Consider the following 14571-nt stretch of genomic DNA (forward strand, 5'->3'; position numbering starts at 1 on the left):
AAAGACTATATACTCTCGCTCTCGCTCTAAGTTTTAAATAATTTAATACTGTACACAGCAATGATGATTGTGAAGCTTGGTTGAGGTGGTGAAGTCAGATGGTGGGATATTTCCCAGGGAATGCCTCACTGCTAAATAATGAACTAGCAATTGGCTGAGCTCTCAAGGGTTAACTCATTGTTGTTAATGTAGCCTCACGCTCTACAAGGCAGCAGGAATGGAGGGAGGGGTGACAGCATGGCAGACAGAGACACACACTGTGTGTGTGTGTGTGTGTGTGTGTGTGTGTGTGTGTGTGTGTGTGTGTGTGAGAGAGAGAGAAAGAGAGAGAGAGAGAGAGATGCGCATTTCCCCTTTAAGTATGCTGACTGCACTCTTAAGTACACTGCCTTGTTAAGTTAATTAGCAAGCTGAGATCTTAATTAGCAGCTGCTGCCAGGAAGCTCCCTCTGTCCTGAGCCCTGTCGTGTGTCCCCCCTGCTCTTTGGAGATGGGGGTAAGCGGGGTGCAGGAGCAGGGGGGAGAGGGACACCCTGACATTAGCCCCCTTCTTCTGCGCACCCTCCCCCCATACAGCAAGCAGGAGGCTCGGGGAGCAGCTCCAAGGCAGAGGGCAGGAGCAGCACATGGCAGTGGGGGGCGGGACAGCTGAACTGCCGGCAATTGGTAGCCCGCTGGGCGACTGCTGCACAGGGAACTTAGGGGAGGGGGGAGCTGATATGGGGGCTGCCTGTCCACCCTGGTTCCAAGCCCCCACCAGCTAGCTCCAATGGGCTGCTCTTCCTGCAAACAGTGGACAAAGCAAGCGGCTGCCAAACAATGTTATAAGGGAGCATTGCACAACTTTAAATGAGCATATTCCCTAATTGATCAGCAAGGTAACAACGAAACAACGTTAAACGGGACGACTTTAAGTGAGGAGTTACTGTAGTTACAACTGACTTTTAAACGCCAAAGGCTGATCAGTGGCAGTGCAGACAATGGCAGGTGACTGGAGTAGCAATAACTTAAAGGGGCATTGCCAAGACCAAGAGAGTCATTTAATTCACGCACACATGCACCCTTCCCACACACTAAAAACTTTAATCCTTCTGAACTGAGTGACAATATAGCTTGTCTGGAATACCGATTTAGCATAGCAGTGGGAGTCATATGAAGTCATCACATTTCGCGCTATAGCAATGCTACTTCACATCTTTTAATTATACTCCTACTACTTGGCTTTTAGACATGGCTTTATCTGTAGATCTCAGTGCTTTACAAAGCTGTATAAGCATTATGGGCTCTCATTGTACAGCTGGGGACATTGAGGAATAGAGAAGTTAGGCTACTTGGTCAAGGTCCCTCGGCGAGTCAGTAGCAGAACCAGTACAACAAGTATTCATGTTTGCTACCTTCCAGTTCAGTGTCAGTCACTTCTGATCCTCTGTGGATTAGAGGAAGCAGCATATGGAGACGGAGTCAGGGGAGCAATGAGTTTGGGACTAAGGAGCTAGAGGCAAAGTCATAAATAGGAGGCGGAATCCAAGTCAGGGTTCAGAGAGTAGAGTACACAGTGCACAGTAGGAGGACAGTAATAGAAATGTGGGAATGGCTGGGCAATAGATCACACCAGGATTGGAAGGGAAGGGTTGGAAAGGTGAGACACAGAAAGTGTCAGAACTGGAAGCGAGACCAGAAGTCAGGAGAGCATTTAGTTAGCCCGTGGAAAGAGTAGTGCTGCTCTGGGATGAGAATGCACGGAGAGGGAGGGAGTAGGCCAGTAGTGAAAGGAGAGAGGGTCGTGTGGCAGAACACACAAGCATTGGGATCAAAGTAGGGACTGACTATTGCTCTTTGTACAGGGCCTAGCAAAATTGGGTCCCACTCTTGGCTGGTCTTCGGCCCTACCGTAATAAAGTGGGGCGGGGAAGAGGGAGAAGGCAGTGTCAGAGATGCACCAAAGAAGCATGAGAAAAATCAGTTGGAGATAGGGCTGTAGGGGAATGCACCTGGGAGGACGGCAGTGAACAAATCTGTGTTGGTATTGCCTCTAAAGAGAAAGCTAAATCCAGCTACACCCATTAAAGAGGGAAAGGAGACCCAGTCAATTAGCACTTGCTTATATTTGTAGCATTCAAGAAACCTAGCCATGACTTCGGTTTCTGCTTCAAGACTAATACCTGTAAAATCCCCTCTATGCAAAAGAATTGGGCCTTGTTATTTTTATATACCGTATATAAAATATTCACCAAAAATACCCAGACTTAGAATGTTTGCAGTGTTGAGTTGAAGTTAGTTGACAGATAGGTTTTCTTTTTGGATTGTAAGCTCTTTAAGGCAGGGACTGTCTCTGTGTACGGTCAGCACCTATCACGTTGGGGCCAGGAGGTGCTACTGCAATACAAATCATAAATTATAATTTGGGCTTCCGATTTTCAGTTTTAACTGATAAACACCGATAAAACACTCCCAATTTAAAAAAAAAGGGCGTTTATCCAATAAACACTGGAAAAACATTGTAAATGGTTAATCAATTTGTGTTGACTTCACCTCTTTCCCAATGCAGTTTGTTTATGTAAGTGATCACTCCTCCCTGGTTTAGCAACAGAGGGTCCTGTGGCACCTTTGAGACTAACAGAAGTACTGGGAGCATAAGCTTTCGTGGGTAAGAACCTCACTTCTTCAGATGCAAGTAATGGAAATCTCCAGAGGCAGGTATATATCAGTGTGGAGATAACGAGGTTAGTTCAATCAGGGAGGGTGAGGTGCTCTGCTAGCAGTTGAGGTGTGAACACCAAGGGAGGAGAAACTGTTTCTGTAGTTGGATAGCCATTCACTGCACCATCTACTCAGGACACTCCCTACACTAACACAGGAACAAATCAACATACCCTTAGAGCCCCGACCGGGGTTATTCTATCTACTACCTAAGATCCACAAACCTGGAAATCCTGGACGCCCCATCATCTCGGGCATTGGCACTCTCACTGAAGGACTGTCTGGATATGTGGACTCCCTACTCAGACCCTACGCCACCAGCACTCCCAGCTATCTCCGTGACACCACAGATTTCCTGAGGAAACTACAATGCATTGGTGACCTCCCAGAAAACACCATCCTAGCCACCATGGATGTAGAGGCTCTCTACACAAACATCCCACATACAGATGGAATACAAGCTGTCAGGAACAGTATCCCTGATGATGACTCAGCACAACTTATTGCTGAGCTCTGTGACTTTATCCTCACGCACAATTATTTCAAATTTGGTGACAATATATACCTCCAGACCAGTGGCACCGCTATGGGCACCCGCATGGCCCCACAATATGCCAACATTTTTATGGCTGACCTGGAACAACGCTTCCTCAGCTCCCATCCACTCATGCCCCTTCTCTACCTACGCTATATTGATGACATCTTCATCATCTGGACCCATGGGAAGGAGGCCCTGGAAGAATTCCACCATGCTTTCAACAGCTTCCACCCCACCATCAACCTCAGCCTGGACCAGTCTACACGGGAGGTCCACTTCCTGGACACCACCGTACAAATAAGCGATGGCCACATTAACACCACCCTATACCGAAAACCCACCGACCGCTATGCCTACCTTCATGCCTCCAGCTTCCACCCCGGTCACACCACACGATCCATCGTCTACAGCCAAGCACTGAGGTACAATCGCATCTGCTCCAACCCCTCAGACAGAGACCAACACCTACAAGATCTTCACCAAGCATTCTCAAAACTACGATACCCACACAAGGAAATAAAGAAACAAATCAACAGAGCCAGACGTGTACCCAGAAGCCTCCTGCTACAAGACAGGCCCAGAAGAGAAACCAACAGAACTCCACTGGCCATCACCTACAGTCCTCAGCTTAAACCTCTCCAACGCATCATCAGTGATCTACAACCCATCCTGGACAATGATCCCTCACTTTCACAGACCTTGGGAGGCAGGCCAGTCCTCGCCCACAGACAACCTGCCAACCTTAAGCATATTCTCACCAGCAACCACGCACCGCACCATAACAACTCTTAACTCAGGAACCAACCCATGCAACAAACCTCGATGCCAACTCTGCCCACATATCTACACCAGCAACACCATCACTGGACCTAACCAGATCAGCTACAACATCACCGGCTCATTCACCTGCACGTCCACCAATGTTATATATGCCATCATATGCCAACAATGCCCCTCTGCTATGTACATTGGCCAAACTGGACAGTCACTACACAAGAGGATAAATGGACACAAGTCAGATATCAGGAATGGCAATATACAAAAACCTGTAGGTGAACACTTCAACCTCCCTGGCCACACAATAGCAGATGTAAAGGTAGCCATCTTACAGCAAAAAAAACTTCAGGACCAGACTCCAAAGAGAAACTGCTGAGCTCCAGTTCATTTGCAAATTTGACACCATCAGATCAGGATTAAACAAAGACTGTGAATGGCTATCCAACTACAGAAACAGTTTCTCCTCCCTTGGTGTTCACACCTCACCTGCTAGCAGAACACCTCACCCTCCCTGATTGAACTAACCTCGTTATCTCCACACTGATATATACCTGCCTCTGGAGATTTCCATTACTTGCATCTGAAGAAGTGAGGTTCTTACCCACGAAAGCTTATGCTCCCAGTACTTCTGTTAGTCTCAAAGGTGCCACAGGACCCTCTGTTGCTTTTTACAGATTCAGACTAACACGGCTACCCCTCTGATACTTGACCTCCCTGGTTTGTATCTCAGGGCTTGTCTGCATTATTGCTCCATCTAAACTATGGGGAGGGGGTTTCTAAAGTGCACCAACATGCTGAGAATTAATTGTCCATATAAACCCTGCTGGTGCCCAGTCAGGGTTCCCTCATGTGCTTTAATGTAATGTTCTTTGAACCAGTACTATGTGCATATGCAAAGAGAGAGCCCTCAAAGCCCCCAATTTTTTGACATCTAGATGGAACTCAAAAATTGCTTTAAAAAAAACAACAAAAAACCAAAAATGAAATTAATAAACCCTTAAAAACAGAAGCCCTAATTATAATGCATTGTTGGTTCCTCAGGAAAGCGATCTGTTAATTTTTTTTCTTTTTTTTTTGTTTTGTTTGCTAAGTGGTACGTTTATAAGAAGTGACTTAGGACTCAGGTGGTACTAGGTGAATGATGACCAGCATGCAGTAGTCATAGTTTTGGCAGGGGATAGCACACTGTGGCTTCCATTGTAGCTGGTCTGTGTTCCCCTAAAGAACTTCATCCAAACACTACAGATGTAGCACCTTAAATTAGGTGGATCGTGTTACAAGAAAAACTAAACTTCCTCTGCTTAGTCCTGAATCAGTGCTTACAACATATATTTATTTGATGAACGTTAAGGAGAAACAGCTAGAAAATAAGATGCTATAGAGAAGATGAAAGGGGATAAAAGAAAATCTGTAATGTTGATTAACCAGAGGATATGCCTCTCGTAGCCAGAGAGATATGGGTATGTTTGATCCAGCTGAGCTCACTGTAATTTGATCCATTGAGCTGTTGATTTTTGAAAAGTTTAACAGCACATTTTTGTGTTTAAAAATGCTTTGTATTCTCATTTTGCAAGCCGTTAAGAGAATCAACAGCCAAAAGGACCTTGGCTTGAATGAGACCGTAAGAAATAAATTGTGCATTGGGCAAAACACGTTAAAACAAAAACACATACACAAAAGGATTTTAATTGTAAACTGAGGTGATCATGAAAAATCAGATCAAAAGGTTGTGTTGTATATTTTATTCTGATTAGGAAGTGCTAGGTATCCTTTCCCTCTCGCAGAATTAAGGAGATGACCCATTTTTTAAACTTTCACCAAATCCAGATATTTTACAGCACGGTGTTGAAAGTGGCAGAACAGCAACTAAGCTGTCCAGTGTTTAACTTTCAGGGAAGGTGTTACATGGTCTTGTCTGTAGGACTTTCGTTTTCATAACCAAGGGTTTACCCCCGTGCCCTGCCTTCCCTCACCAGCTTTGAGTTATTGATGCTTTTTGGAATCTCATAAGACTTCGCAAACAACTTCAGTCTGCCGCCAGGTGATATAACCTGTTTATTTTATTTTATTTTTAAATAGCTGAAAGAGTTTGAAAAATTTTATTTGAGGTCAGAACAAATACTTCGTATTCGATGAAAATGTAAATAGAGGAATTATTTGTCCTTCAAGCTTTTCATAAGGTTTTTTTTTTTTAATTTGAATTCTAATTTCCACCTTAAAAAGATTACACATTTATTTCATACTGGAAATCAAAGTGTTTAATTACTAAGGAAATTAGATACTACTTTTACTTGTAACATGTTTTCATTATCATTTTTATTACTTAACCAGAAGGAGAACACTACTGAGAAACTATTTTTATTTATTCATTCTTTTATTTTCTAAACTACAATACAGAGGTGCCCATCCAGAGCTCTCAGCACCCTGAGGTGCTCTTTTAAAAAATCGCTGATGACTATCTAGAGCTGTAAATGACCCATGATCAAATAACCCAGCGACAATATAACAGTAACACACATGGAGTAAGTATTGTCCTATGGTTGGGGCAGTAGCCTGGGACTTGGGAAACCCAGCTTCATTTCCCTGCTTGGCCATGGACTTCCTTTGTAATCTTGGGCATGCCCCTTAGTCTCTCTATGCCTCAGTTCTCCATCTATAAAATGAGGACAATAGTACTTCCCTATCTCACAGACATATTTGTGAGCATCAATACGTTAAGATTGTGAGGTCCTCAGATACCACAGGGATGGGGGTCAAAGGAATACCATGTATAGACTCATTAGTCATCCTCCACACACAATCCCCAACACAGTTCTGTCCTACCAAGGAAGTGAAAACATTTAGTTTTCCAGTGCTTCTGCAAGCTACCAAACTCAGGCTGTCTCAGACCTGGGTACAGGAAACAGTTCCAAAAGGCTATACAGCTCCTAGCAAAGAACACCCTGCCAGCATCCCCACTGGGACTTCAGCTCAGGCACCGCTGCAGTAAGTCACTGGGAGAGAGGCAGCCTCTTACTTGTTTGTGAAAGGGGGAGACGCTGTTGATGATGTGAAACTTGAACCATTTCAGGACAGGAAACATCAACTTTATTTTTAATTTTAAATGAATTTGGCCAATGTTTAATGTTTTTAAATATAAAATTGTTAGTGGAATAAAAAGGTTCCTTCAATTTATTACTGCTTCTGTTGAGAAATCGGTCTATCTGGGTGTTTATAATGTAGGCCAATACCGTGGTGTCTGAGCATAACTGAACCTCACTGTGCTGACTCAGCACCCAGGGCCCAGTTCTGCAAGGTGCCAAGCATTTCTGAGAGGCACTGAGAACTCCAGTCCCATTGACTCCAATGTGAGTTAAGGGTGTTCCACGTTTTGCAGGATCAAGGTCCCAGCGCTTAGTCCCCCCAGACTGCAGGTCCAGCACCTTCTTCCCATCCATTTTTTGTTGTTCTTTTGCATTTCTAAATCACTCAAATCTGCATGTTTTGGGGGGAAAGCCTCAGAAGTAAGGATCAGCCTTCAGAGCCTGAGCCAATCCCCAGTGAAATCAATGGAGAGGCTACTATTTGCATTGAGGCCCTAAGCTCTCTGTGGACCACCAGCTGTTGGTCCATGGATCATGGTTTTGGAATCGGTTTTACTGTATGCTCTCAATTCTCTGCTCAACACTGTGATATGTACTCCTGGTACTACAGCATTACAGGCGGTCCCCTTCCCCCCACCCCATTTTCAGTGGCCCAGTACAAAGGGAAGCAGTCAACACTGGACAAAGATTGAATGCATTTCTTCCATAAACCTTACTAGCACTAGTTATTTCCCACTGGAGAGAGTTAGTATTGCCTAAATGTGTGAGAGAATTAATCAGAAGGAGCTGGAAATTCCTGACCTCCATATAATTTCCCTTTAATTTAAAATAATCTGCGTGTATCAGTCAGTGCTCCTTTTAGCAGTATAGTAATAGTCTTTGTGTGCTGTAATCTTCTGAACAAATTTAATAGCAGCTGTAATTGAAAGAAATGTTATATTTGCATGCATGGCTGAGCTCTTAAGTAATTTATTCAGCAAATTATTTGAATCTAGTGATGATTAATGTTTTTTACTGTGTATCCAAAGTCTGTAATCTTATTTTGTGGGCATTAAAAAAAAAAGTTTAAATGCCAGAGAGGAAAAGAGCAAGTTAGTCACAATTATCATTATTCCATAATTCAATCTTAGAGCAGAGATACCGCTGACTCACATTGTCCATTACACTTGTCATTTCTTGTGGAACACATCTGGTGCACATAGGCAGGAACTGCCTGCAAGTGGTTTCTCTGACGTAAGAGAATGATTCAGGGACTGTCATTATGGAAAAAAAATACAAAAAAAGTTACAACTTTTTTAAGCACCTTTCACAAAAATGGTACAATAAACACTATCAGACTGCCAACAGTAAAGGTTAAAAGCAGTCACAAATGTATTTTTCTTTTAACTAATTTTAAATGTTAGCTCAGAGTGTTTTGAATGATAGGACAGATTATTTGATTTTATTGTTGTTGTTGTTGTTGTTTTTTAGAGGTGAAACACCACTTTGATTTTTATCCATTTCTTCCAGACACTAAAGTTAGGATGATTGGGCAGGTGAAAGGAAGTATGAAGGAAATGGTATATGGAGGTAGGAAGTAGAATGTGGCCAGTTTTCAGATGCATCCATATGGACATTGTTTAGCATACAACAGTATTTGTGCCTTTACCTCTCCCTTTGCAGGTGTATACTGCATTCATTTATTATTAGTAGTAGTGGTAGTAAATAATAACTTGTATTCTCGTAGTAGGTAGAGGCCCAAACCAAGCCTCGGACAGTTTCATGCAAGGCATTCTACAAATGTAGAGGGAGAGACTCTCTCTGCCCCTTGGAGCTTACAGTCTAAATGTAGACTGGGCTGCAATACAAAATGCTACAGCGTTCGCATGCACTGACCACAGCAGACTTGTCAGTGCAGACCAGGACAAATCATGGTCAGCATGACGTCAACGAACCACAATTAAATCCTGCTGCGTTGAGGGCTCAGTCATGGTTAGCTGACATGATGGTTAACGGGGTATGCCCTGGTCTGTAGAGTCAGTTAACTCAGTTCTTCTTAGTAACCATTTTCAAACACCGTAAAATGCTCTAGAGGTGACAACAGCTCTGCCTTAGATGCCTGGAAATGTTAGTTTTAAATTCAGCACCGTTTCTTACTACTTTATGAGGGTCAGGCGCTTGGAAAGTGAGCCTAGAATCTCTTTCCTGTGGAAGTAAGACGTCTGAGATCGTTGTTGAAATACTGACACTGGTTTTGTATTATGAGTGTGTTCCCCCTCACCATCTTTGTCTTGTCCATTCTTTCCACACTGTCCCCTCATCTTTCTCCTTCCTGTCTTAGAGCCTGCTTCTCTCTCCATTCAGCCTCTCCCCACTTCCAAGCTCATCTATACTCTCATGCCCCATCATTGATCAGACTTATCTTGTCACTGCCTGTTGCTTTGCCGCCTTCCTCCATCAAGCACTTTCTCTTCATCTCCATTTTCAAGGCACTGACTGTGGCCTGAATAAACCATCTGCCTCATTTCCCCCTCAGTACCTCCCTTCCTCTGTTCCTGAGGCTGCCCTCTGCAGCAGGAGCTTTGAAGCCCTGCATCTCAGCAACTGAGCTGGCTTTTGCCCAGTTGGGAAGTTGATGGGTGAGTGGGGTATCTGCTGCTGACAACTGGTGTACAGGGCAGAAAGCAGGAAATAGGAAGAGCTGCTGAATGTTGTAGGAAATCACTACTGGGGAAAAAAACAACAAAGCCATTTGCAGGCCCCTGCGCTGTGCCCTACAGAGCTTCCAGCTTCTAGAGGAAATGAAGCAGGGATCTTACAAATAGCTTCATTCTCTCCGCAGCCCTGATTCATTCTCTGTGCCCAGAATGAGGCAGGGATCCTGTAGAAAAAAGACTGTGATCATTTATTTAAAGACTGTATCATAGTGTATATGCACCAGCAGGGTGAATAAAGATTACACGGGCAACCTCAAATTTGGCATTTTCTAACTTTTGAATGCTTAACTTTGCAACCTTAATGTGCTTAACACTGAGTTATTTTAATGGTGTGTGTGTGTGTGTATGTATGTACCTGTGTGTATTATGTATGAGTGTTTATGTATATAATATTAAATGTACCTAGGATTTTTAAATAGCACCAGTCACTGTGATGCCAATGAATTATCAGCTTCTGTTGTTAAAGAATAGCGTAAGCATGTAATGTTCTACGTAGATTTTTACTGGAAAACTCAATAAGTACTATTTTAAAACAATTGAATACCTCTCTCAAGAAATAACTTCTATGAGACCTTAGCTTGTAGGGGAAAATTCTAACCTCTACTGCCCACAGATGGTTCCCATTGGTAGCTCAATATATACATGTCTGAGAGTAGAGCTTGCCTGTCAGTGCTTGAAAGTGAATTTTTTTTTTTTTTAATTTAGCCTGTGGAAACATTTCCAGTTGCACTGGATCAAAAAAAAATTATTCAAAATTCATTCATGATAATAAGATTGTTTGAAGGATAAAGCGTGTTTTGGAAACAAGTGCACTTTATTATAAAAGAGAAAAGAAAAGGTGAGACAAAAGTTTGTCTTTGCAAAACCTATATTTGCTTTAGCTTTTGATTGTTTCAGGAGCTAACCGTGTGACACTGGAGGACTCCAACATCCTGCAGCCAATGGGACTGACTGTGTTGGGGAATCACTTGTACTGGATTGACCGTCAGCAGCAGATGATTGAGAGAGTTGAGAAAACCAGTGGATACAAGAGGACTAGAATCCAAGGCCGAATTGCTCACTTGACAGGCATTCATGCAGTGGAAGAAGTTGATATGGATGAATTTTGTAAGTTTATTTCAGTGCCATGTATTCTTGATTGCTCTGGTCCTGGTTTCTCTAGAATCCAGTGTGTATCCCAGCATGTGAATTTTTGATTCTTCGGTTTCTGACTTGTTGTTAGTTTTTGTGTTCATCTTAAACAGAATGTACCCGGGTTTTTTAGTAAGCACTGTTTGAAACCAGGGAGGTTTTTGCTCATGAAAAATGGTACATATAAATTGACTATTTATGTAGCACTCAAAAATACACCAGGCGTTCTACAGACTTATAAGACAGATTTCTGCTGTAAATAAATGACAATTTGTACACAAAATACAGGCTTAGGGCTTGAATGTGAGGGGTGCTGAACACTCTCACCTCAACCCAGCTAAGCACTTAAGCATCTGACCAGCCCCATTGACTTCAAATAAGTTCTTAGCTGGATTGCGGCCAGTCCAGTGGGCTCAGCACCTTGCAGGATGGACCTCCCAGAAGAGAAGGTAATGCAAACCTCTTTTCCTGTCATGAATAATCTCTGCACAGAAAGATGGCTATCTGATGTTGTAGTAGTTAGCAATCTATTCAGCATGCACAGGCATAATACAAAATTTGCTTCCGAAGCTGCTTAGAAAATAAACGCAAAGAAAAACTAGATGTAGGCTGTTTGATTCAGAGAGGTTAATTACACTAGCCTTTCACCATTGCAAACTTGTGATCAAACATGTTTTACTGTGCACCATAAGGGAGTTATTCCACATAGGATTAGGGGAATAGCTATAAGAAAAATAGCTGTGGTTTACATATACTAAACGAGTGAGGCATCAAGGAGCGAGGGGGGCTTTTGTTGAACTGCAAAGAGTGGAAGGGGGGCTCCTTTTAAAATAGTTTACTGAAGTACATCTCCACTGATCCTGGTAATCCTGGGGGGAGAGACGTAAGGGAGGAGAAGCTATGTATTGCTTGCCCTGCTTACCCTACCTTAGAAACAAGGGTGGACAAACATACTGGAGTAGCAGGCATGCCAGCATGAAACACGGTTGCAACAAAAGGAACAGTGAAAACTGGCTAGGACTGTCTGTTTTACTTTGCTTCTCCTAGAGAGCGGTACTAGAGGTCAGATATAATCTGGGAGAAGGGAGAGATCCAGAAAGAAGAGGAAAGAGAAAAAAATATGGGGGAGATGCACCCTTCATTAATTTTAGGATGTGTGCGTTGGCCTTCCAAGTGATCACCTAATTGTAGCCTTGTCCTTCCCTTTTCATCTCCCTCCAGGGGGTGTTTTTCTGGGCTTGCTTGTTTTTTGTTGTCTTCATTTAGATTGCAAGCTTTTCAGCGCAGGGATTCTGTCTTTGTTATTGTAACACACCATGCATGTTTATGTCATTATGTAAGTACTAATAAGGAGGCTAAGACTTGACCAAGCAGAGCAAGGAGCTGCACCAAGGGGTTAGTGGAAACATACCATAATCTGGTTCCACATTTGGTCTCTTTCTCCAGGAACTAGCAGATGTTAGAACTGTAGAGACACTCAGCCCCTAGGGATGGTAGTAATGGGTCCCCTCTGGCTGACTGACAGAGAAGTGCTGATGAGATACAGGAGGTCTCTGTCAAACTCTCCACATCTGAAAGAAGGATGGTGCAGGGCCATTGAGGAGAGAGGAAGATGTTAACTGGGGGATCGAGGAGGGGAAGGATCCGAGAAAACCTCCCACAAAGAGGAAGAGAATTAAAAAAGAGAGAGAAAGAAAAGACTGTGGAAAGATGCAGAGAATGAAAGAGACAGAATGGCAGAATAAGGGAGAGTAAAGGAGTGGTGGGGAAAGGAAAAATATGCCCAATACAAAAGGAGCTAGGGAAGGAGACCTGAAGTAGGGGGTGGTTGTGCGTCTGTTTGTTTAATTTTAGGATATCATGTCTGTTTCTTTTATCTACTCATCTAATAAACTATGATTGATAACTTCTCTGGAGATTGAAAGACACATGGAAAGAAATGTCCTGATATTTTCAAATCTTTTTTTCCATCTACCCATTACCCCTACCGTTTGAAAAAGCCATTAACTAGAATAGCAGGAGGTGGCTGCATTGGCAGAACTGTGTAGGGGGAAATCTGTGTGATGTTTGCTTGCACTCTTGCTAATCCTTGTTTTATAAGCACTGAAACCCTAAAATTTTGAAAATAAGAGTGTAGGAATCATTTAAAAAAAAAGGGAATTGGAGCCATTTTAGTGCATTTGTTCTAGAATTTTGCAAAAGATTAACCCCTTTTCTTTCACAATATGTAATATTCACCATTCCTAGCCTTTTCTCTAGCACCTCCTTTCCCCACTCCCAGTCTTTCAAAGGTACCATTACTTTACTGCAACAAAAGGATTTTATTTTTTTATTTTAAGCACTATTCAGAGAATTGGGAAATGATTTTCATATGCTAAATCATGAATGGTTTAAAAAAAAAAAGATTGAGGGGGTGCTTTATTTTGTTTATGGCAAGGATCTTGCTTTCTACTTTGAGTCACACTTGAAAAGAATCGCCCTTCAGGGCTGAAATCTGAAACTTGTCCTTTAAAGGTGAATCTCTGTTGCAACAGAACAATTTAAAAAAAAAAAAAAAATTTTTTTCTTTTGCTCTTCCAACAGTCCATGCTGCATGCAGTGGCATCTTAAGACTATATATAAAAATTATATGTTTGTTAAAAGTGAAGGCAGATTTCTGTGCTAAATGCCTGATTAACGAGTCTGAGCAGATGGAGTGTACGTTTGGCACAGAAATAATTACCTATATTTATATGGACTCCCCCCACCTTTGTAAAAATCTTAGAACCTACTAGTACTGGATCCAAGAATGCATCATTCTGTGACATAACAAATATGGGCTCTGCTTCAACAAGACACTTCAGCATGTGCTTAAGTGTAAGCACATACAGGAAGTGATGTAATCCAGTGGATTGGGCATTAGACTTGGGGTACGTCTACACTACCCGGGTAGCAATTGATCTATTGGGGATTGATTTATCGCGTGTAGTGTAGACGCGATAAATCGATCCCCGATCGCTCTCTCGTCAACTGCTGAACTCCAGCTTGGCAAGAGGCGGAAGCGGAGTCGATGGGGAAGTCGCGGCAATCAACCCCGCGCCGTGAGAACACGAGGTAAGTCGAACTAAGATACGTCGACTTCAGCTACGCTATTCTTGTAGCTGAAGTTGCGTATCTTAGGTCGATTTCCCCCCCCCCCCTCCCCCCCCCCCCAGTGTAGACCAGGCCTAGGACTCAAGAGACCTGGGTTCTATTCCCAGCTCTGCCATCTGTCTGCTTCTCTTTGTCTGTCTTGTCTATTTAGGTTGCCCATTTGAGGAGCTACTGGGTGTTTAGCACTTTTGAGAATCAGGCTACTTACCCAAGTGCCTAAATGTGGGTTTAGAAGTCCAACTGTACCTACTTTTTTTTTTTTTTTTTTTTTTTTTTTTTTTTTAAATCTTGGCCCACATACGTATTTTTCTGTGTGTACACATATGTGTACTTCAGTTTTGTAAATAATTTTGGGGTCCTTCGAGATTAAGTGTACTGAAGAGGCCTTTTGTTCGGTTTAAACAAAAGTATCACGTCTCTTCTTGATGTCCAGTTCGCAGATGAAATACAGATGAAGTCTACTCGTTCTTTAAGTATAGTCTTTTACAAGAAGCTTCAACTAGTTTCTTTGCAT

The 14571-nt window shown here is 42.7% G+C and overlaps 1 protein-coding gene across 7 annotated transcripts in view; it reads left to right on the top strand.

Annotated features, from left to right (window-relative positions):
- Window positions 1-14571, top strand: part of LRP5 (LDL receptor related protein 5) — a 266220-nt gene that overhangs the window by 231197 nt on the left and 20452 nt on the right. For all 7 annotated transcript variants that reach the window (XR_006177230.2, XR_010600468.1, XM_024109654.3 and 4 more), the window contains one exon: window positions 10692-10901. Coding sequence is in view for 5 of the 7 variants with exons in the window: in XM_024109654.3 (XP_023965422.1) it covers window positions 10692-10901 (210 nt within the window). In the remaining 2 variants the exon portion in view is untranslated. The remainder of the gene's footprint in view (window positions 1-10691; window positions 10902-14571) is intronic.

Source organism: Chrysemys picta, chromosome 4, assembly GCF_011386835.1.
Source record: "Chrysemys picta bellii isolate R12L10 chromosome 4, ASM1138683v2, whole genome shotgun sequence".
Classification (NCBI taxonomy): domain Eukaryota; kingdom Metazoa; phylum Chordata; order Testudines; family Emydidae; genus Chrysemys; species Chrysemys picta.